We start from the raw sequence: 23,363 nt of genomic DNA, 5'->3' as shown, positions 1-23,363 counted from the left end.
CTCACATGATGTTCACTGATGGAAACTCAGTCAAGCCCAGCTCACCTCTATGACGGTGCTGGCAGGGATGCGTCCTTTGGCCCCATTTGTCCGACTTTCATTATGCCGACTGGACGAGGCGGCGCGATTTACGACGGTGTCCGAATATGATTGACCCGCTGAATCCTGTTGCCCATCACGATGATCAAATGGAGTCTCGAAGGGGCAGAACGACGGGAACCATTCTGATGACGAAATATCGACTGCCTACCGAGAAAGGGTGGGGATTTGTCTTGCACCGCTATTACCTATTACTTCGGCATCAGCATTGGACTCTGTGTCAGATTTATCGGCACGGATGATCGCATGGTATTTGTGCATGGGCTGAAGACTCACTTTGCGTTGGACTTTGGCTGGAGCAAGCTTGTTGCTGAATCTTCGAAGCCGGGCAGACAATCCCAATCTACAACCGTGCAGCTTCAAGTGTCCGACCGCGACAGATAGGAAGTATTGGGAGGGATTTTGATTCTTCGATGCAACGGAAGGGTGCGTCAGCCAGTCTGGGCCGGTCGATTTATATCATTCTTGATCGTGATATACGACCGACTATAATAAGCTCTAAAAAGCATTCTCCTCGGAGACAATCCAATCGTCGCGCATACCTGGATTCGAGCTAGTCAATCTTCCCTAGTCCCTGGGCAGCACCGTAGCACTGTAGGACAGATGAACAGGTGAACAGGTGAACAGGTGAACAGGTAAACCGTGGGCAGAATCTTGTCCAATAGTTTTGGGCCCCGTGTGGTGGCAGCGCTCGCGCCAGGTGTGATGGCGGCCCATGCAGTGGTACCTGGGCTCGGCGACTCGCATCACCTCGCTTCTGCAGTGCTGATCACTCAAAGGTAACCTGTTCATGCTCGAGGGGCAGCAACTAGCCGGGACAAAGGGCTTATCCCATCCTTCTTTGTCAGACTAGCTAAACAAAGGGATCGCATCCAAGTGGCGACCTCTCGCCTTTACGTTCAGAATGCAGTCCAAAATCCGGGGAGATCAGGTGAAGCCTCCCCCGCGGCGGAAACTCGCCGAGGGGAAAAAGACTAATCCATGTCCCTACTCCTGCTAGCCTTTCACTACAGTTTCCTCCCGCATTATTCTCCTCCACCCCCCGTCGTATGCGTGCAGTCGACCCTCGGCACACCGCTTGCATCTGGATCCCCCAAATGAAAGTTCTCATGTGCCTCTTGGAAGCTCTAGCCCATCGCAGATCCCGGAATGGTGACTGCTACTAGCGTGACTTGGCCCGCCACGCAAGCATCTGTCGGGCCTGGAATGCTCGAGGAGGCGGCCGCTGCTCCGGTGGAAACGCACACACTCCCGCCGGCCCCCAGGCGCAAGAGGAAGCTATCTGGTGGCCCGCTGCAGCAGCCCTCTGCCTCCAACAAAACTGATGCTGTGCGCCAGAAAATTACTCGAGCTTGTGACTCGTGCAAGGTGAAAAAGACTAGGTGCACCGGCACCCTCCCGTGTACGAGGTGCACGCGGCTGTCGCTTTCATGTAGATACCATGCAGCCTACTCCAGAGGCCTCCCTCCGGACCCCCTTCCTGCATCGCCAGGTCCAGCGGATCCTACTACCACGGCTACTGGGCGTCATGCTTCCGAGGCTGGTGGTGTGTCCAAGAGATCGCGTTCGCGTGGCAGTACGGCCGCTGGGACAGGTAAAGATGCCGTCAGCAGCCATACTGGATATACGAGCCAGCGCCACCCCGTGTCATCGCGCAATTCGCCTGAGCCGGGGTCGACTGACTTCGAGGGCAACTACATCGGGCCTGCGTCTGGGGTCTCGTTCATCAATCGCGTTTGGAGCAGATTGCACCAGGATGAGAAAGTGCAGATTCCCAAGGCATTGCAAAATTGCAATGAGTCTTCCGCCAACACAGCTGTGTTCATGTTTGGCGATAAGCCTTACTCGCACCCCCAGGATGTAGACTTTCTTCTGCCGTCCCTGGAGACCGCGATGGAGCTGATCGCAATCTACTTTGACTTCTCGATGGTGACCTATCGCTTCTTGCATCGCGGAAGCGTCGAGAATTGGGTCAAGCAAATCTATGAGAACAATATCTCGATATCGAATCTGCCAGTGGGTATCATGGTGGCCAGGACGGCTATCGTTCTGATGATCTTTGCGGTCAGCACACTATGCCAGGAGCAGCAGCCCACGAACGGTCCCAGCCAGAGTGAGCGATGGTATGCGGCATCGAAGTATATGGCTTCTCTGGAGTCAGGACCTCCACGCTTGGAAACGATTCAAGCTCGGCTGATCCAATGCCTGTACCTTTTGTCGTCATCACGAGCTAACGAGTGCTGGTATTCCTTTGGAACGGCCTTGCAGGTTGTGACAGCTCTGGGATTACACCGGAAATGTCCCGTAAAGCTATCCAAGAACGGATGTTCTTACCTGGAGTTAGAATTGCGGAAGCGTATATTTTGGAGCGCATATACTTTGGACAAATATCTCAGTATCATGTTCGGTCGGCCCCGGCTGCTTCATGACGAGGATATTGATCAGGAGTTCCCGGACGAGATGAATGACGAGGACCTACTGGAGGAAGACCCAGCACGGCGAATGGGATCCACAGACAGCATGATGATTGCATCTGTTCTACATTACCGGTTCGTCATTCTTACGTTGACTATGCAGTCCGGCGATCTCCGGTCTACTAACACCTGCCACAGCCTCGGTGGAATACTAGGCGAGATATCTCGGCAACTATATAGTATCAATCCTCTTTCCCGCGACTCTCCACTCGAAACAGCCGTCCGCCTCACTTCTGACTTGGAAAGATGGAAAGAAAGCGTACCACCTCTCTTCAACAGCGTTCGACCATCCAGCCTGATACCGCCCCTCTGTAGACAAAGCCAAGTCCTCCAACTGGCCTATTCACACGCAATGATCCACGTCACTCGCTCGTTCCTCCTCAACGATTTCACTGACCTCAGTCGCCCACCAAAAGAGCCACACCCAATGGTCAGCGCTCACGTGCAAAAATGCATCGCAGCGGCTGAGGATACCATGACCCTCATCGATGATCTCGCGCAGCAGAATATCTTTATTCAATCATTCTGGTTCACCCACTACGTGACATTCTGCGCCATCCTAGTGGTCTACATCCACATAATCCAGCAGCACCGCCAGGCCACAGCACCAAGCCCAACGGCAGGGAGTCCTGCTGACGCCGATAAACTGCATTCGTTGTTTTTGCTTGCAGAGACCTGTCAGCAACACCTTGCGGAAGCTACGCGGAAGAACTGTCCCAGCAGACGGTACAGTATCATTCTTGGGGAGCTCAGGAAGGAAGTCCATCGGCACATAGGCTCAGACCAGCAGATTAGCATAGGACAGATCCCGGTCATACACAATGATGATCCGCTTCCTGAGCAGAAAACGATGACGCCAAATCATGTGGACCGCACAGTATCCTTTGTTCCTCCGAATCTGGATTTCCACCCAATGTCGAATATCCTGCCACCAACCGACCTGGGCCCGCCCATCAATACTGCGGAGGATGCGGGGCTGCTTGAGAACCTCGAAGGCTCCATTTGGTGGGCTCAACTCGATTCCTGGGTATGTGTATAGCTCTTTACATTCTCTCGCTCTTCGTTGTTTCTCTTTACTGATTCATTTACAGGCTTTGTCGAGCTTTGCAAATGACCAGTCCTCAGTTGACTTCTAGAGGCGCTCTGTAGTGTAACAGCCTCGGTCTTTTCCATGCAAGGTTTACGGATTACGATTTTCATGCAGGGCTAGCTGGTTTGTAAATTCAACTGTTCTGAATGGACGAGAAATGCAAGTAACCTATATACACCACTTGGCTATATATTTAAGGTTTTCCACGCTGCACGTGTCTTCTATGTGTAACTTCTTCCTAGTATCTGCTGTCATTAAGGATCTAATTTCCTGTATACTTACTGCACGGTTGCTACATAACACATCTTACTTTGTGTGCCTCGGACAACACCATTTCTATGAGCGGGCTGCTAGTTAAACTGGACATTATCACTAGCCACTTTCATCCTGAAAATGATATACCCGAGCCTGCATATCTAGCCCCACGCTTGAATAGCCACCGGTAACTATCAAGACCCTGCCTTGTGTGACTACGTAGATTGGCTTCTGTGAGCATTGGCCCGGTGGGAAGAACTGTGACCACATGATTCCCATCAAATAGTGCTCCAAGCTTTGGAGAGGTATGATATGTTAGCTCAATAAGGTGATTTTTACCAGGAAGCGGCCTGGCCCTCGGAGCGTATACAACGTATCAGACTGAAGCGCGAAGAAAACGAAAGGCGGCGCATTGCATGAAGAGACTAGGCTTACGAGGGCAAGAAGCGTGATGGATGTGTGCCGGGTATGAGTTTGAAAGTGAACTGGACCCTTTGCCATGCTAAGGAAGTATTGAGCGGTATCTACAGTCGCTACCAATATGTTTCCACAGCCCCCCGCCCCCCAATGTAAACTTCATTTTCTGCCGGCAAAAGTTGTCATAGCAGCCATAATAGCCATACCAAAATATACGCATTTCTGCGTATTTAATATACCAGCCTTCCGCCTCAACAATGGCCTGCACACGCCTCTAGGTAGGCATACTCTCGGACAGTCTCTGTAAGGTCTCGTGATCTATGCCAGACCACGCAGTCTGCGCAACTAATAGTAGATACCAGCGCGTCCTTCATCATTAGGCACATGATATAGTTCAGGAAACATTTTTAGAAGCTTGTCTTTTAGCAACGCCCAGAGGTTTTCCGCAGGGTTTAGATTGCCATTTTCGTAGGCCAAAATCTTTCAAAAGCTTTCGAAGCGTTTCGCGGCTAATCTTATCATTAACAAGATCAAGCAAAGTATCATAACTGATGCTAGGATTCGATTGAATGGCGTCGTATATTAGATCTCGTTCGAAATCGCTTAGCTTCTGTGGCCGACCGGAGCGCTTGAGGGATGTATTTTCCTTGCCACGAATAGCCTCCCTTCGACACGTGCTGACAATTGTAGAGCGCGGTATATGTGGAAACTCGTCGTTAATACGCTTGTAGGAGAAATTGGCTGAATTTCGAAGGCTGCAGATACGCGAGCGTGTTGACGGTGAAAGTTCTTCACCTGCACCCATGATGGATGTGTATGTTTGTGTGTGTGCGCGCGTGTGTGTATGTGTAAGATATAGTGTATGGATGATAAAATGGGGGGGGAAAACCTTATATATCCCTTGTTTTCAGACGCGTTATTAATGTTATTGTTGACGTTACTATTGATCTATCATATTAATGTAGCTACGCGTTTATGGCAGATTCGGTAGGCGGTAAGAATGGGCGGTGGAACGTGCTGTGGAATCAATTGGTGCGACTGTATTTTGCGAGATTGCCCATTACGTCCGACGCAAAAAATCTGCCATTCCACCCACCAGGTGACGGGGCCCATCCCATATCCAACTTATCGCACCCGGGAAGAACTTGGTCGAAGTAAAAAAGATCTGGACTCGCGGGGAATCGAACCCCGGACCACTCCCATGCTAAGGGAGTATTATACCACTAAACCACAAGCCCAGGTATATATGAATTGCCTTCAAATCTAGCTTCAGAAACGTGATTCTACTTTGAATTCATGCGAAGATTCCCGATTATCAGCACATACCTATATCTCCGAAATTCGGTACAGTTGGGATGATAGGTGGCTCATGGACTTCTAGCTAGGCTGAAATAACAGTAATTCGAGCTAATTGTTTCCAGTTAGAGATATATACTGTGTGATGAGACCCACATGCTGTTAAATTTATATTCTTCCGTCCGGCAACATATTAGGTGACACCAAGTATGGAAATACCAACAAATCAAGAAACGATCTGCCTATAAGTTACCAAAATCCCTGAGAGCTTCTCCACAGGGGAAAAGAGAAAACCATCTGCACCACAAGCATCGGAAGCGCATCAAAGCAGTACCCGGGTATGTATAGCCCTGTGGGATGCCATGAACCCTCGAGACAAGGTACAGACTCATGTCAAACCAATCGTCTTTGTTTATAAGGAAAGGGCATATCGTCATTCATTGCATCGTAATCACTTGATTATACACAAAAGCTAGTCAAAATCCACTGGCGGAAGGTCTCTCGCTTCTAATGCAGCCTGTACACCGCGCTGCATTATCTCGATCGCATCCGTCCAAGTCACGACACCCTGTTGCCCACTCTGCCCAGACGGGGGGCTTGGGTTCTCCACCGATCCCCGCTGAAGTGAATGCTCACCGACCAACCACATAAGCCAACGCACCACAGATACTGCCTTGTCAATATCCTTCTCCTCGGCAATGACACGCCGGAGGTACGTACAAAGTACCTCGACGTCTTCACCATAAGGACCATCAGATGCGAAAGTAGAATGCCAGGCACCTACTGCATCTCGCAGATCCGGTAGGCTTGATAGCCGCCGGGATGTGAACACGGGCCGCTGGGGGAGAGGAGGAAGAAGTAATGTTTTCTCGACTGGAGGAGGTTGTGGTGGCGGGGGAACAGATGCTTGAGGCTGAGATGTTGGCCTAGATGCGGTCGCAGCGGCTGCACGGGCTCGCTGGAGGCGCGCGCGCTTTTGCTCTTCAAGAACCTCTTCGCGAATGTCTTCGGGAAGTGCCGCCAAAAATTCAGCAGAGATTTCCGGCTCTCCCTCGGCTGCTGGAGATTGTTGGCGTGATACAGAGTCTCGATTGGTCAGACTTGGGATGTATGCAGAGGGGGTTGCAGGCCGCGGGAATGCATAATTCGACAGTGTTAGGTTCTTATTGCCACCTGATACTGTTTTCGGAGGACGACCACGCCTTTTCTTTGGTGGTGAGGTTGGTCTTTTCAGTTTCAGGGGCCCAGATGATGATGAAGGGCGCGAGATAGGCGCTGAAGGGGCCGAAGGAGCTGCTGGGAGATCAGGCCGAGTGGGCTGCTGATTGTAATATCCAAGGACTTCGTTACGAACATCCTCAGGTAATGCAGCCAAAGTCTCAGGGTCCAATTGAGATTGAGGAGGCAGCGGAGCTGCAGCAGAAGGCGCCGGTGTACGCCGTGGAGGTGGACAAGGGGAGCCGGAGCGCGGCGAGTCATGTCGAGGGTTGGCCTGAGCCACGAGCCTTGACCTGATGTTTCCTGGGAGTTCGGAGATAACCTTCGGATCCGCTTGGGTGGGCAAAATGAACTGTGACCCGGAAATGTTCAGCGGCTTGTGTGCACTATTGCTGAGTACCGGGTCACATTGTATACGGGTAGTATCGCCTTTGCGAGGACTTTCCAGTTCATCAGGATCGACATTTGCGACAACCTTCTTGTGCGACGGAGATTTTTGGAAGTTGAGTTGCCGCTGGCTGCTTTCAAGATTTTCCGAAGGTCTCGGTTTCAGCGGTTCAAGCTTGGTCATTTGGACTCCAAGGCCTCTCAGATCACCCGGAGAAAAGTTGAAACTCCTCAGCATAGAGACGGCTTCTTTGCCCAAGATATCGGACGCATTCGTGGCTACGCCAATAACGACGCTTTTATTAAAGACATCGCATTTGCCATGGCCGAGATGCTTGACTGGTTCTAGCGGCGCATCCATGGATCTCCGCATGACCTTGAGCGTGAGTTGCTTGCCCTTGACCAGGTTGTCAACCAGTCTCCGAGTCAATTCATCGCAGAGAGATCTGACAAAGTCATCTGCTTGATCTTGGTTGACAAATCGGATCCCCCAATTGACCTCTGCCGAAACCGATTTCCTAACAACTTCGTTGCCAACCTCTGTTTTGTCCAGACCTCGGGCGTATTCCCAAATCTTCGTCCCGGTCTTCGGCCCGAGACAGGAGCTTAACCTCTCTTTGGTGAGCTCCCTAACGTCCTTGACATATTTGACTCCAAGCTCCTCTAATTTGGTACCAAGACTGTATCCAACGCCCGGCAAATCTTGAACGGTGAGGTTTCCAATGAAATCCAAAACGGCATCCGGCTTGAGATGAAATTGTCCGGCTGGCTTTGCCTTTCGCAATGCCACTTTGGCAAGCAAAATGTTGCCACCGATCCCCACAGAGACCGCGCACCCAGTCTTCTCCTTAATCGAGTCACGTAGACCCTGCGCTATCTCGTCAGCTTTAGCTTGCTCGCGGTAGATGGATCCTTCTGAGATAGTGATCCCATCCGATCCACCGGCTTCCAAGCATTGATTGGTAACGTCAATCAGAGCTTCATCAATGCTCACGCTTTGAACAACCCCATCAATGGAGAGGACTGAGCTGTAAAACTTTCGACTGGCATCTTCGTAGGCAGGAAAGTCGTAAGGTAATACCTGAAGCTCTGGGCATGCCTGCATAGCACCCTTCATCCACATGCCATTTTTGACCCCATGGGCACGTGCGACGTAGTTACAGCTTGCGATCTCCGAGCCAGACCCTGAACCGTGGGCAATGGCAACGGGCTTCTCGCGAAGCTCGGGATGTTTGAGAATAGAAACAGCAGCAAAGAATGAGTCAAAGTCAACATGGAGAATGTATCTCCTGGCCCTTGGAGCAGGCCGCTTTTGAGGGACGCGGGAGCTGGACTTTTCGCTGGTGGCGGCTTGAAGTTGGGCCTTCAACTCACTTTTCCATGTTGACAAATGATGGAGCCGAGACTCTCGGTAGTATTGTTGAAGAAAATCAGGATTGACCACGCTTGACTTTCTCATCCGAGGATCCGACAAGAGCTGTGCATTGTACTCCTCAGAGGTCATGTGAGGAAACGGAGGACTTGTTTGATCAGAAGGTGGGGAGATGTGAGTTGTGTCCTGCGGCTGTTGAGGTATATTTCCAGGTATATGGCTGCCCGTATCGCCAAATGGGCCATCGACGACTGATGCCGGGGGCATGACTGGGGCGCTTGCTTTGTGCTGCTCTAGGGGAGCTTTTATTGCGGCATCCTCTTCCAGAACAGCGAAGCTAGGGATGTCTCCATAGTCCGATTGAGATGGCTGAGATGACAAGTTGGGAGTTACTTGCCGTATTTGCGGTACCTGCGGTGGCTTGGATGGTGCGCTAAGCGCACCTGCGGAGACGACGGAGCTTCTATCAGCTGTTCTTACACCGTTGAGCTGGGCGTTGTACCAGCTGGTGCTGGACTGGTCTCGGTAGCCAACCTGAGGGCTATTCGTTTGACTGGTAAATCGCCCATCATCAAACCTGAGAACCTTCTGAGTTTGGCCCTCGTCCACGACACGAAATTCATCCCAAGGCAACAATCGCCCAGCTTTGATGCTTTCTGTAACCCATGCAGGTTTCACGATACGGTATCGTCGGAACTCCTCCCGCTTCTTCGGGGTCAAAGAACTCGCAATTATATGGGTAGCGAGCGTCTTGCTATCTAAATACTGCAGGAACCCACCACCATGGCTGACAATGAGGCGGTGGAGATCTTGTAGGGAAGGCTGCGTGTAGCCGTTGATATGCGCGACGACTCCGCGGAATATTGGTGGAAAATCGCCGGATGAGGCACGAATTTCTGCATCTAGGTTTTGTAGCTTGATCTTTTTGCGTCGCATATAGTCGCCGAAGCCACCGAAGCTGGAAGCTTCATACTCTTCGCCCGCCTCATCTTGGAAATCATCTATACACAGGTTTCGGATTAGAACGTAGGTCCAACGAAAGCCGGCCAGGAGCAGCACATACGACTTTCAATGCGTTTACGTACAGCGCTAGATGATGCATCAAGACGGGAGCCCATGCTGGGCCAGCAGGACCACCACAGCCGTCCGTGCAGCCAGAACAGTCAAGTCGTCAAGTCGATGCCTCACACCAGCTTCACGCCACGAGAGAATCACGCGTCACCGGCAGAAAGCAGGTGAGACAGGGCGGTGAATGGAACGGTCAGTGGAAGCCAATGCAGAAGCGGTGTGAGCGTTTAATGTAATGTCATTGGGCTAAACCGCCGGGCAGAAAAAAACTAAATTTTAAAAAAAAGCAGAGCTCCGGGCGATCTCTGTTGCTGCCAGTTGCGGGTCGCATCTTTTCTTCTCATCCACGCCCGTTTTTCTTCGGTGGTTCATTTCCCTCTCTACTTCCCTCTTCATTTCATTGTTTGATTTGCATTTTCATTTTTCAATCAATCCTTCAAACATGTCTGCCGTCCAACCGGTTGCTGTCTATGCCCTCCGGGTTCCTGCCGGCGCCATGGTGCCCGCTGTGCCCAACGCCGCTGCCTCGGTCAGTATCAGAACTCACAATGCAATCCAAAACCCAGGCTGACTGTTGCGATTCCAGTTCCGTGTGAGCATGGCTGCTATTGACCCCGATGAGGAGCCTGAGTTCGAAGATGGCGACTCCAGCAAGCCTGCGCGCGCCATCTTGAAGATTGTTCGCCCTCCTCCCGGTCTCGACATGTGCTGCGATTCCGACGATGAGGACTACAGTGACGAGGAGGACTACGATGAGGAGGAAGACTCTGATGATGAGGAAGTCAACGGTGGACCCAGCGACAAGGAGAAGGCCCGCAAGCTCAAGCAGGCCGCCGCCCAGAAGGAACTCGAGGAGGCCATGGAGGAGGATGATGAGGACGACGAGGAGGAGGAGGAGGGCGGTTTCGATCTGAAGGCTGCCATCTCCAAACTCATCAAGGGCAAGAGTCCCCTCACCGGTGATGATGATGACGAGGAGGATGACGAGTCCGAAGAGGGTCTGGACCTTGACGAGAACGTTATCTGCACCCTGTTCGCCGACAAGGTAAGCGTTGATATTGATCCGAGACTCTCCCCAAACTTTTACAATAATCCTAACAATTGCCACAGAACTGCCAGCAGCCTCTTGACATCACTGTCTGCGAGGGTGAACCTGTCTTCTTCAAGAACACTGGTAACCAGACCGTTTTCCTGACTGGTAACTACGTCATTGGCATCGACGAGGGCCGCGAGCCTTACGATGAGGATGAGGAGGACGAGGACGACTATGACCTCTCTCCCGACGAGGATGAGCTCGACATGGATGAGCTGATGGCCATGAATGGTGACGAGAGCGACGAGCTGGATGGTATGGATGATCCCCGTATCACCGAGGTCGACAGCGAGGAAGAGGCTCCCAAGCTGGTTGAGGCCAAGGGCAAGGGCAAGAAGCGTGCTGCTGAGGAGGAGAGCCTCGACGACATGATGGCCAAGGGAGCCAAGGGAAAGGCTACCAAGGAGGAGCCTGCTCTGACCAAGGCCCAGCAGAAGAAGCTGAAGAAGAATAACGGCGATGCCGCCCCGGTTGAGCCCAAGAAGGAGGCTAAGGCTGACAAGAAGGAGGCCAAGGCTGACAAGAAGGTCCAGTTCGCCAAGAACCTGGAGCAGGGTCCTACCCCCAATGGTGACAAGCCCACTGGCACCCTCGGCGTGAAGGAGGTCAAGGGCGTGACGATTGACGATAAGAAGCTCGGCAAGGGTGTTGCTGCCAAGAGCGGCAACACTGTCGCTATGCGCTACATCGGCAAGCTCGAGGATGGCAAGGTCTTCGACTCCAACAAGAAGGGCAAGCCTTTCTCCTTCAAGCTTGGCAAGGGCGAGGTCATCAAGGGCTGGGACATCGGTATCGCTGGCATGGCCCCCGGTGGTGAGCGTCGCATCACCATTCCCTCTCACCTCGCCTACGGCAAGAAGGCGCTCCCCGGCATCCCCGCCAACTCCAAGCTGATCTTCGACGTCAAGCTGTTGGAGATCAAGTAAACGCCCGTCTAATTTATTCTGTATGTGTTGCTGTTTCGCAAAGGTGTTTGTTTGATGGGTTTACCGGTCTTATTGCATGATTTCCGTGATATCCGGCTTGTTTGTCCTTTATACGCCTCTCCTGCTGCGGCGGGGATGGGGCTATCACGAAGGATTCGAATCCGCCCTGCATGGAAAAAGTGACCGATTTTGTTCTGTAATTTGAATGTGTTCCCTTGTACTTGAATCCATTTAGCCGTCTGGCATTCACATCTCTCTCTCTCTCTCTCTCTCTCTCTCATATAATGTTGTACCTTGTATCTTTCCAGATGTTTTCACAGCGGAAACTTTCGTTAGGCTGGGACGAACGAGTGGTCCTCGATGGCGCTTGCCGTTCGAGATGCCACAGGTTGTTTCGCCTTCCGCATTCTTGGCCGCGGTTTATGTCCAAAGTCTGGACTCGTAGTCCTCCGAACACTTGATTCCAATCGGCGATCGCATCCTATCGTTAATGGCCCAGCGCGGATGTTTACGCCATCGATGACCACCGTTCCTTGATCCCCGCCGAGCGAAGTAGACTCAGCATATCACACGATGACAGTCCCTTATGGAAAGAAAATACCACGTCGACGAAGTGTTTTCAATCTTTGGATTCCGAACAAAGTCACTTCACACCGCGGCAAGCAATACCCCTCTCCAGCAGATTCTGCAGTATCAGACAGTCCTGTGTCCCCCGAATCCATCGGATGGGGCAGCAGAGATCGATTTCGAGTTCGATTGACACGAAGCGGCTCCAAGTTTCTATTATTACTCGGGCTGCGGACCTCTTCCAACAGTACGTCTATGGGACTCTTCACCTCTGTATGATACTGACTAGGGATTACAGGCAACAAGACAAGCGTTGAGACTACGTCGTGCGACGAAACACACAGCCCTACGCGAGACCACCCGGTGCAACCAGTCCCCATTGCTGAGCAAGATGCCCCTATCTATATATCTGATGGTTGCTCCCCGGTCACTCGGTCTCCGATTGCCAATTATCCTGGCAATGCACCGCTAGATATGACAGAGAATCTGGTCACCAGTCTGCCAAATTGCCAATCTCCGGTTCGCAGGATTGATGCTCAAGCTGACGGGGAGGATACCCAGCAGTACCGGGTTGAAGACGATGATGGTCGTCCCAGCATTACTGTCGAGCCGCAAACTGCGTCAAACTCGAGACTGGTGGACCGAGTTTCCCAAAGGCTTTCGTTGACATTTGGGCAGCCAACGGTTGTTCGTCGTACCCATCTGCGCCCGAGACCTAGTGTTCTCTTTTTGGAATCTCCAATATCGAGGAGTTCCAGCAAGCAAGGAGATGAAGCCAATAACAGCTCGGATCCTTTGACCACGCCGAGCAGTGGCATTTCTCCGATCGGATGCTCCACAACTTCGACACCAGTGACATCTGGGGAGCCATCACCTTCGTTAGAGAAATACAAAACCGAGGCGACGGAATGGCCCGCCCCGTCAGACCGTGTTCTGAGTCCAATTTCTGAATCAGACAGCAGGTCGCCCATCATTGCTTCGTCGATCATGACGGTAGAAGCTGCATCTGTCGCAAAGATATATCTCGAACTCTGTTTCAACTCCATTTTCGAGAATGTAGATTCACGCGTGCAGCGCCAGCATGAACTAGAACAGCACATCTATGCGTTCCAGCTTGGTCCCAAAGAGCAGATAGCAACTCGACGCAACTGGGCTCTACAGGAGAATGAATATCTACGTCAGTGTCGAATTCTCAAGACTTGTTTCAAGTCCACTCGAGTGAATACCATGGTCTCGCTTGCTGGCTATGAAGTCATCAAGGCTTTAGGAAAAGGCAGCTTTGGCGTGGTGTATTTGGTACGCGAAAGAGAGAGCAACAAAAGAATTGAGACCGAGGATGAACCCTCGACGCGCGATGCGCGTATCTCCAGCACAAAACGCAGACATCTTGAAATCATAAGATCTACAATTGTTGACACCATGCAAAGGCGACGCAGGTTCATGGCAGGCGAGGACAAAGAAGTCTATGCCATGAAAGTTATCAAGAAATCTGAGATGATCCGCAACTGCCAAGAGGGTCACATTCGAGCGGAGAGAGACTTCCTCGTTGCGTCTGAAAAGTCTCGCTGGATCGTTCCATTGATCTCCAGCTTCCAGGATGACAGTTACTTATATCTCGTCATGGACTACATGGTTGGCGGGGATTTTCTCGGCCTGCTGATCCGCAAGGCTGTTTTGCGTGAAGAATGGACAAGGTTTTATATTGCTGAGATGGTTCTGTGCATCGAAGAAGCCCATCGTCTTTGTTGGATTCATCGCGACGTCAAGCCGGACAATTTCCTCATCTCGGCATCTGGACACTTGAAAATCTCTGACTTTGGGTTGGCTTTCAATGGACATTGGTCTTACGACCAAACGTATTATAATAACCACCGTTATTCCCTTTTGGAGAGACTAGGTATTGCCATCGCAGGTGATGCCGAAGATCAAGCCCAAACTGCCGAAGCGAAGAAAGAGCCGAACTCTGATATGCCGTCCCAAGGGCCAAATGACCTTCCCGACCATCAAGTACCGTCAACGGATCTTCTCGAACGGCGCAACATCAAAGAAAGACGGCGGTTTGCAAAGAGTGTGGTTGGGACCAGTCAATACATGGCACCAGAGGTGATTCGGGGCGAGATGTATGATGGGAGATGCGACTGGTGGAGCTTGGGCATTATTCTCTACGAGGTGAGTGAAGCCCAAAGGTCCTATGTGAAGGATATTACCGTCTCACACACTCAGTGTCTGTATGGGTTTACCCCTTTTGCTTGCGAGAGCCGCCGCAGCACCAAAATAAGGGTTTTGGTAAGCGTTAATGAAAACCCCCCGCGATGTTCGAGCTCGAATCTAACAACGTGCTCTTCTAGCAACACTCGAGAACCCTGCAATTTCCGAGAGAAACACCGACGGATAAACTTGTGTCGCAAGACGCCATTGATCTAATCGCACGAATTCTTCAAGAGCGTGAATTCCGACTGTGCTCGCAGAAGTACCACGCCAACGACATGTTGATTGGACGCCCTGTCTCAGACCAGTTCTTATACTCGATGCATCCACGATACCGGAAGATCAACAGCTATTGGGTATACCCTGATGATGCAGCTGACATCAAGGTTCACCCTTTCTTCAGAGGGATTCAGTGGAATAAGCTCCATCTAACCCAGCCGCCCCTCATTCCCAGAGTCAAGCATTGTGAAGATACTCGGTACTTCGACGACTGGAAGGAAATCGACAATATCGAGAAGCGATATGAGAACAGTGACACCGAGGAAGAATCTGACGAAAATACACAAGCCGAACGAGAAGCTGGGCCTGCTGAGAATCCAGTCTATTCTCCTAATGCTCGTCCCATCGAGCCGCTGGTGCTAGGTGGCGATGGCATTTGCCCAGTCTACCCCGACGCCCCCGAACAGGGAGTCGAGAGGAAGAAGAAAAGGGAAAGAAACCGACCGCGTGACAAGATCTTGCGAGATAAGAAAGCCGGCAGAGTAGCCTTGGAGATGCGCAAAAGAGGGGCCTTCTTGGGATATACGTACCGACGACCAAAGGGGCCGGCTATGGCCCTCAGTCCCGAGCGAGGACGACAGCCATTCGCCAGGGGGGCACTGACAGATTTGTATGTGCAGTGAGAGCGATGGGGCAGGATGCTGGCGGGAGCCCTTTCTGTTGGTGGAAAAGATTCGACTATAGCCTCTGACCCCGGAGAACACGACTTTCCTTGATTCGCCTATTCATACCCCGAACCTTTCCCTTACACGATGCGTCGTATACTGGAGCTAAGCCGTGCTTGGAAAGCCTGCATGAATGCGAGGGTGCTGTTCATTTTTATATGCTCTTACAATGCTACGAACAAAGACTTCAGAGACCCTATTCTGTCAGTTCCTCTAAGTTGGCGCCAGCGTAGTAATGGTATGAAGGGAAACTATAGACCTTGGTTGAGGACTTCGCTGCTCATCGTTCACAACCAAATGAATTAGACATATGGGGTTCCCATACGGATGACTTTGTTGATATTTCTGTATTTTAATGATTATGTACAAGAACAGAAAAGGCATCGTATACTACATGCCTTGAGGTCAGACCATGCTGGCCAACATATTAGAAAGGAAATCAACAACTCAACGTGCAGAATCAAGTAGTGCCAGTCTTAGGGACGAGTTGAAAAAGCGGACAAAAGCGGACAAAAACAGAAATCCCGATGATAGTGAAGTCATGGCATGGGTATCATATTGAAAGGCAGGGTGGGGCCACGTGAAGAAGGGGAGATTCCGCAGAAGGGACCTGGGAGTTTTGAAGAGAAAGCGATTTAGAGAACAGGAGCGCTCATGGAGAACGCCGAGTCGGTGATCCGATCCTCTGGCTTCATGGTGCCGTTGAGAAGAGGGCAAAGTTTCTTGTTTGTCTTAATGTGTCCGACCTGGCCACAGTTGGCACACTTGCGCTGAGTTCCGGCGGGTTTGCCATCGGCGGGCGAGTCGCCCGCACGAGAAATACCCTTCTGCTTCTCGCGAGCAAAGCGGCGCTCCTTGTTCCGGTTCAGACGACTTAGCTCGGCCTCGATCAACTTGCGGTTGCGAGCATCGACCTCGGGGTCACCGGTTGGTTGAAGGGATTCCAGCTTAGTGGTGAGGGCTTCGGAGCGGTGGCGGTGCTGGATATAGTGTCTGATGACTCGCGGGTCCCAGACAAGTTGTTCTTTCTCCATGATCGCGCCATTGGAAGCCTTGTACTGGCGGGTGATACGCAGTACCTTGCCTTTCTGGCTCGCAAAGCTCATTCTGCTGAATTGACTGGTTGTCTCATCGTCGTATCGCCTGGTGGGAGCCGGTGTCGGAGCTTCAGATCGCGGAGTCGGTTTGTTAAACTCTTCCACCTCTCCTTGATCGACATCGCTCTCATCGTCTGAATGTTCGACAGTAGAAGACAAACTTGCCTTTTGCGAATCCCAGATTCGCCGGATAGACGTCTCATATGATTTTTGTTGGCGTGCAACGTTATAACTGTGGCCACCGAGCTCCTTAAGACGCTGTGCGTCCAGTTTATCTTCAACACTCTCACCGATCGCCTTGAAGCCACCCTTCATTGATGTCTTAATAAAGCTGAAGCCTTCACCACGACCAGTGGGATCGCCCTCGCCATGAAGCTTCAACATGGCCTTGCCCTGCGAAGCTAGCAAGAAGTTGCGGGTAGCCTTCCAGGGAGCCATCAGCTGTTCGAAGCTCTCGCTTTCCTCGTCCTCCTCGTTCTCACCGCCGTTCTCCGCGTCATTGCCGAAACCGGTGTCGTGAAGATGTTGCTGGCCGACCTGCATAGACTCTAGCAGACATACATCCTCTGGCTGAACCCATGACCGAATGGTTTCTTGATCTGGGAGGACGGGATCCAGCGGTTTCCAATACTTGGTATCCTTGTCATGCTGCAGGAAATCCTTGACTTTCTGCCGATTTTGCATATCGGTGGTGCCAGGAATGTGGGCCGTGACATCAGAGATCGCGAGTCGTTCGTCAGCACTCTTCTTGAGAAGTCGGTAGACAAGCATCTTCATGCGGTTTTTGGCCACGGTGGTAACTTTGCGCGAGTGTGGACCGGGGATATCAACGGCAGGAAACTGCTGACCGGCAACAAAGAGGTTTTCAATGTTGCGCAGATAGTAACTCATTCCTCCAGAGCCAGTGGTGCTGCGAATGACCAAGAAGTCTGTCGACTTGGCCTGGTGTGGGAACAACGGCGCCCTGTACATCGAGTTCGAGACTGCGGGGACAATCTCACCCGGGTCAACATGCCCGAAAATGGAGAATGGACTCTTATCCTGCGGCAACAAGACGGCCGTTTCACCAATCTCAGCTTTGGGGCGAGTGGGATCATCTGGGTTTTTTCTTCGGTAATAATTGATGAAGCGATTGCACATGCCGAAGTTGGAGAGCACCATAGGAACCTCCTCGGAGTACTCCACCAACAGTACATTGGAATTATCAGCCATCGACAGCGACTTGGTCGACTCATAAAGAGACTTGGCATCCTTGCCCTTAAGATGTTTGCGCTTGACATGTGCAGGGTTCTTGAACCACGAGGTTTGACCAACCCGGAAACTCAAGGCAGGCCTGTGGAAAGATCGGGCTTCGGCCTTTTGCAGCTCCGTCTTGTAGTAAGGCCACTGCAAGCGCAGGGCAGGCAAAGCATGCTCAAGAGTGACGTTTCCAAGGGTACTCCGAATCTTATTTTGGTGATTTTGCTTCAGCATGTCGTATGCCTGGTCATTCGAGATATTGTATCGTTGAGTGAGCCGGCGAGTAAGATTTGTGTCAACCTCTTCCCTGCCCCGGGGGACAGCCTGTTTCGGCTTGGGGAGTGTCGCCTCTGACCTTAACTCTTCAACCAGAATATTGGGGTCGTTCATATCGATAGTGACCTTCTTCGCGATCTGAGAAACAGCCTGCTCGGGGTCATCTAAGAGTGGAATATCGGTATGAGATAGAGCGATCACGTCCATGGAAGTCGGACCGGTCTTGCGCTTCTTTGAAGGTTGGTTATCGTCCACCAACCAATCCGCCTCCTCGTCGTCGAAAAGATCGGCGGACTCTCTTGGGGCAGGCGGACTTGGCTCCTCTGTTGCAGAAAGGTCCTCATCCTTAACATCCCAGTCAACGCAGATAGTTCGAAGGTCTTGCATGGAAAATCCTCCGGGGAGCATCTCATCCGCATCAACGTCACCCATTTCGAAGTCTTCCTTTGCATCCTCTTCTTCCTCTTGGGCGGTTTCGGTGATCATCACAATGCCTAACGACTCCTGGTCCAGGCCGCGCTTATTCGGCTGACCTGTTCTGAACACACGTTCTTGGTCGGGGGCCAGTTCGATGTTGACTTTCGTAGGAAGGACCGGTTTGGGGACCTTGAGTGGCTGTTTTCCAAGGTAAAACGCCTTCTTGTGTGGGATGAGCTCCAGCCAACGCGGAAGAGTGTTACGGTCGAAGCTGGGGAACAAGGAGTGTAGAAGGTCCTCGTGGTTTTCCGGGGGCGCAGGCAGATGTTCGGGACCTCCCTTGCCCGACATCGCAAACAGCTGTTGTTGGAGTTTCCACGCGCGCAGAGTTGCTTCATCCATTTCCTCCGAAAGTACACTAGCATCATCCAAGAAATCATCATCGTCCACTTGCATAAACTGATCATGGGGCTCTGATACGGAAGGAATAGGCGGTAGCTCGACAGGCTGAGTTGTAAATGATGTTTCCTCATCTTCGAAGAGACCCTGGGTATCATCCACCTGACCAGCAGGTGGAGGCGAAAAGGGCCCTTCGCCAAACAAGTCGTCGAGATTGTCATCCTGAGTCTGTGCATCTTCGCCAGTACCTCCAAATATGTCGTCGCCCGGTCCAAAAAGTCCAGCATCATCTGCACCTAGGTCCGCGAAAGGGTCTTGCGATGTCTCGTTCCCGGGGAGTCGTGGAGGTACGTCAGTCTCTTCTTCCTCAGGGAGTTCATCATCTTCAAAGTCTTCGTAGTCGACCGCATCATCTGCTTTCTCACCGACATCCAGATCTCGCGTTAAGAAGTCAAATTCTGGGCCACCTTCGTAGTTATTCAGCTGGCGCATCACATTGTCGAATTCCGAGTCTTCCGGGGCCGCTGAGGCCGAGTTCTGCGTCGCGTGAGGCATGATTGATTGGTGATGAGGAAAAGACCGGTGTAAAGAGAAGCGAAAGGATGATGAGGACGTGGTCGCTCGGGGGTCAAGGTCAACTGAGCGGATTAGGACGCCAGAGGCTGGTGCAGGCTGTTGACGTAGGCCGAGCGGGCAGGCAACAAGACGATATTAAGTCGCGCGCATCGGGTAGTCTATCCTGCTCACCAACGAGGATAGAATATCTGCCTAGCCAACGCGATCAAAACGAAGGGGTGGGGTGGTGAGGAGTGTCGCCAGGTGCGCGGGACGGAAGACTGAAGAGCGCGGCGAGTGACACGCAAAAGCCGCAATGGCACTAACCCCAATTAGGCAATCAGCTTAATACCCACTTGTTGACCTACGTATGGCAGTGGGAGCACGACGTCTCTATTGTTCATTTCATGAGTTTCTTCGTTGTGATTCGTGTGAAAAAGAAGTAGTCTACCTATCATTTACCTATTGTTGTACAGTCAAGTCACCATAGAAAATACACAGCGCCTTACTGTGGCCGTCCATGCAATAGTGCATCACCTCTGCCTTGCGACCCTCAGGCACAAATTTCGCCAATTGTTTCACATTCGACGTCCTAGGCAGGTATAGAGCCATGTGAGGAGTAAAGAGTGAGTACTCCTTGTAGAGAGTTTCAAGCGAGTATGGCTCCATGGTCCGCAAATTGAATACCTCATCAGAGCGATAGCCCGGACCTAGTACACATCATGTCAGCAAGAATTCTCACAATCTACGTCAACGATGCGCTTACCGCCCCAAGGAGGGCTTGCAAAAATGACACTGTAAGGTGCGAGGTCTTTAAGTTGATTCTTCAAGATCTGGAAGCAGTCGCCTTCAAACCAGGTGATCTTATTATCAACACCGTAAATCTTGGCGTTATGTTGGGCGCATTGGAGAACAGCCGGGTCTTTTTCGATAGCATAAACGCGCTTCCATTTGCCAGACTTTGCGAAAGCGATGGTATTGCCCCCGGCGCCAGCAAAGCAATCAACCAAGATACAGCGCCCAGCGGGAGCAGTCTCCGCCAGATGTGCTGCTATCTTGCTGTTCAGAATGTAAGCTCTATACTAGTTTGAGATCAGAGGTATATGAAAGGCACATACTTGGCGACCGGTTCAGGCGTGACTCCAAACCACGCATCATCTGTCAACCATACTCCATCGTCGTACTGGGAGAAGATGCGGTGCCGTTGGGCCCAATAACTAAGTGGCTAGTCAGCACTGCGGTTCGCTTAGACAAGATGCGGAGGAAAGTCACTTTTGAATATCCCAGGGGACTTCCTCAATACTATTGTAATGATGCACCTCAGGCGGTGCCACGTCTGTATCTGCCATGTCGTAAAGTCCTGTGGCGATACAAATCGCAAGTCTTCGATAACATGCGCCAGCCGATAAAGATAGGGTTGTTTGCATCGTTTGCATTAATATCTGGCCAGCTCGCATGCCCGCGTAGCTCCCCCGACTATTAGCCTCGATATCCCGCTTCTTCTTGAGCTCGACCCCACCGAAAGGCAGATTAGGACGTGATGTTCGGCGCGCTCAATCGATTCATTGGTCGGCTGGATGGTGAGCCCGTCCAGCAGCCTCGAAACGGGCCGAGCGATAACGCCTTTGGATTCCAAGTTCTCCGCAACAAAGACGCCGAGCTGCCCTTGGAGCCGTGGTTTGATTTTATCGTGGGAATTAACGGACATCCTATTGTATGTTCTCAGAGATCTCTGACAATAAGGTGGGGCGGTAGCTGATACGTATGTGCAGGAAGATCCAGACCCAAGCCTCTTTGCGACAGAAGTGCGCAATTGCGCCGGCTCTAGCTTAACATTGGAAATTTGGAGCGCCAAGGTACTTTGAAGCTTTCCAATATGCCACCAAGGGAATAAATGTTAATACTTCCCACCTTCTATATAGGGTCAGCGAACGCATAGCGTCACAGTCCCTGTACCAGCAGCAAACCCCTCCCTCGGCCTGACCTTACAACTTGCCCCCCTTTCCTCCACCCAGCACATCTGGCATGTCCTTGGGACGCCGTCGCCTCTGAGCCCGGCTTACCGTGCAGGGCTGCTCCCACATTCAGACTATATCATCGGAACGCCGAGTGGGACATTACGCGGGGAATCTGCTCTCGGGGAGTTGGTGGAGGACCATCTTGATCGCACCCTCGTTCTATGGGTATACAACAGTGAATTTGACGTTGTACGGGAGGTCGAGCTTGTTCCAACTAGAGGATGGGGTGGCGAAGGTGCCCTTGGTGCCGAGCTAGGATATGGGGCATTGCATCGACTACCGGTTGGGCTGGGTGAGGAGGTGGAAGGACCGGGCGAGGTTGTCTTTGAAACGGGCGAGGATGGCAGCTCTACGGCAACGCGAAATCCTAACGGCCCCTCGGCAATAATTGGATCTTCTGGGAACTATTTGGTTCCAGCAAACATGGCATCACCACCTCCTCTTGCGGCTCAGACGAGAGTGACCTCCCCCCCAACTGGCACATCGCCTGCGAGCCGTCGGAGTGCAAAGCCGCGGCAGGGAGTATCCCCCAGCAAAGCATTTGATGATTACTTTGCCGAAGGTGAACAGAAGAGCCGGGAGCAAGACTTTGCGCCTTCACGGAAGGGAACCGCTCTGCCACCTCCTCCTAAACTTGGCGTCTCCCCCACCATGTCGGGCAGCCCGGCTCCAGCAACAGATCTAAGAACAGAGTCATTGGAGGCTGTTGAGGGAGAACCAGGGCCAGCACAAGAAGAACAATGATATCATGTGCGTCGGCACTGGGTTTGATGTAGATTATGATGAATTTTACCCTTATACCAACAATACTTCCTTCAGCGCAACAGCATCACCTACAACCCACACCAAAGCAGATAATTTGGAACCAACAAATGTTTTTTAAACAAAGGGGACGTCCGGATTATATCATCGGATCTACGAGCTCTAAGCGTACACATGCAAAAGATGAAACTCCCCCAGACCACCCAGGGTGGACGGAATCAAACCAAGCAAAAAAAAACTAGTGACCTTTGCTCACCATCTCCTCGAGCTTCTTCCGAGCCTCACCAATCTTATCCTCCATCATCTGGCGGGTCATCCCGCTGTGCGCAATAGCGGTGTACCAGATGTGTTCCGCCCGCTCTCGAACAGCCAAGTGCTTCTCGGCAACCGCTGGGAACTTCTTCTCATACTCCCAAGCGAGATCCGACACGTTTTGCATCGTTACAGGGAGGAGAGTGAAAGCAGCCACGGTACCGAAAGTGATTGGCGACAGGGTGCGGAGGAAGATGCCGCGGTTACGTGACACGATGGAGCCGGCCATGGCGGACACGACCACGTAGATACCGCCGGGGGTCAGGCGCTCACCAGACTCGGGGGAAGGCGCGAGCGATGCAACGGTGTTGGTGAACGCATTCTCGATGTGCAGGGCACGGGACAGGAAGGCGTTGAAGCTGTTCTCGGCGGCGAGGGAGTGGGAGTAAAGGAAAAGCCGGGCTTGCCGGATCTGAGCGGTCAGGATGTCTGTCGGAGTGGGCGAGGAAGAGGAAGATTGCGATGTGGGCAGAGAGATCGCCTTGGGAGCTGGGGGCGCGGGCTTGGAGGGTTCCGGGATGTCAGATGGAAAGTCGTCGTAGATGGGTTTCCGCTGTATTGGGCAAGCAGTCGTGTGTCAGAAACATCTATTCGCGAACCGAAATATCAAGAAAGAACAGGTTCAGGTGGTCTAACCTCGCGAGGCTCCTCGGCGAAAGCAGTCTGCTTGGGGTACAGGGCCATGCCTCCTGCGAGGAGGGTGGCTGCGATCGGAGCCACAGCCCGCTAGCAACAAGTCAGTACGCCATTGACAGGTCAATTGCAGCAGTAATAACCAGATGCAATCATAGGTGGCCGAACATACCTGCTTCAACATCGGCCGGAATGACATCCTGGGGGTGTGGGGTGAGGAAGCAGAGGGTGATGGGTGAGG

The 23,363-nt window shown here is 52.0% G+C and overlaps 8 protein-coding genes across 8 annotated transcripts; 4 read left to right on the top strand and 4 right to left on the bottom strand.

The window, feature by feature from the left end:
* Positions 1–1,248: 1,248 nt before the first annotated feature.
* Positions 1,249–3,612, top strand: N7482_004479 (Zn(II)2Cys6 transcription factor; the record flags this gene model as incomplete). Its single annotated transcript, XM_056686604.1, has 1 exon — positions 1,249–3,612. The coding sequence occupies one exon, from the start codon at positions 1,249–1,251 to the stop codon at positions 3,610–3,612; it is 2,364 nt and encodes a 787-aa protein (XP_056545346.1).
* A 2,491-nt stretch (positions 3,613–6,103) lies between these two features.
* Positions 6,104–9,726, bottom strand: N7482_004478 (putative DNA damage repair protein Mus42; the record flags this gene model as incomplete). Its single annotated transcript, XM_056686603.1, has 2 exons — positions 6,104–9,609; positions 9,672–9,726. The coding sequence occupies 2 exons, from the start codon at positions 9,724–9,726 to the stop codon at positions 6,104–6,106; spliced, it is 3,561 nt and encodes a 1,186-aa protein (XP_056545345.1).
* Positions 9,727–10,118: 392 nt separating this feature from the next.
* N7482_004477 (FKBP-type peptidyl-prolyl cis-trans isomerase) lies at positions 10,119–11,695 on the top strand (the record flags this gene model as incomplete). Its single annotated transcript, XM_056686602.1, has 3 exons — positions 10,119–10,205; positions 10,263–10,721; positions 10,787–11,695. The coding sequence occupies 3 exons, from the start codon at positions 10,119–10,121 to the stop codon at positions 11,693–11,695; spliced, it is 1,455 nt and encodes a 484-aa protein (XP_056545344.1).
* A 573-nt stretch (positions 11,696–12,268) lies between these two features.
* On the top strand, positions 12,269–15,372 carry N7482_004476 (uncharacterized protein; the record flags this gene model as incomplete). The annotated part of the gene is made up of 3 exons (XM_056686601.1): positions 12,269–12,509; positions 12,561–14,548; positions 14,611–15,372. The coding sequence occupies 3 exons, from the start codon at positions 12,269–12,271 to the stop codon at positions 15,370–15,372; spliced, it is 2,991 nt and encodes a 996-aa protein (XP_056545343.1).
* Positions 15,373–16,049: 677 nt separating this feature from the next.
* N7482_004475 (DUF3591 domain-containing protein) lies at positions 16,050–19,397 on the bottom strand (the record flags this gene model as incomplete). The annotated part of the gene is made up of 1 exon (XM_056686600.1): positions 16,050–19,397. One exon carries the CDS (start codon positions 19,395–19,397, stop codon positions 16,050–16,052), a length of 3,348 nt encoding a protein of 1,115 aa, XP_056545342.1.
* A 462-nt stretch (positions 19,398–19,859) lies between these two features.
* N7482_004474 (RNA methyltransferase) lies at positions 19,860–20,746 on the bottom strand (the record flags this gene model as incomplete). Its single annotated transcript, XM_056686599.1, has 4 exons — positions 19,860–20,107; positions 20,164–20,456; positions 20,516–20,614; positions 20,670–20,746. 4 exons carry the CDS (start codon positions 20,744–20,746, stop codon positions 19,860–19,862), a joined length of 717 nt encoding a protein of 238 aa, XP_056545341.1.
* Positions 20,747–20,937: 191 nt separating this feature from the next.
* N7482_004473 (uncharacterized protein) lies at positions 20,938–22,159 on the top strand (the record flags this gene model as incomplete). The annotated part of the gene is made up of 3 exons (XM_056686598.1): positions 20,938–21,111; positions 21,170–21,253; positions 21,320–22,159. The coding sequence occupies 3 exons, from the start codon at positions 20,938–20,940 to the stop codon at positions 22,157–22,159; spliced, it is 1,098 nt and encodes a 365-aa protein (XP_056545340.1).
* A 256-nt stretch (positions 22,160–22,415) lies between these two features.
* Positions 22,416–23,321, bottom strand: N7482_004472 (MICOS complex subunit MIC26/MIC27; the record flags this gene model as incomplete). The annotated part of the gene is made up of 3 exons (XM_056686597.1): positions 22,416–23,042; positions 23,126–23,215; positions 23,295–23,321. 3 exons carry the CDS (start codon positions 23,319–23,321, stop codon positions 22,416–22,418), a joined length of 744 nt encoding a protein of 247 aa, XP_056545339.1.
* Positions 23,322–23,363: the final 42 nt, after the last annotated feature.

The sequence above is a fragment of the Penicillium canariense genome (assembly GCF_028826845.1).
Source record: "Penicillium canariense strain IBT 26290 chromosome Unknown utg000002l_segment0_segment0, whole genome shotgun sequence".
In the NCBI taxonomy this organism is placed as follows: Eukaryota; Fungi; Ascomycota; class Eurotiomycetes; order Eurotiales; family Aspergillaceae; genus Penicillium; species Penicillium canariense.
This window is presented reverse-complemented; position numbering and strand designations above follow the sequence as displayed.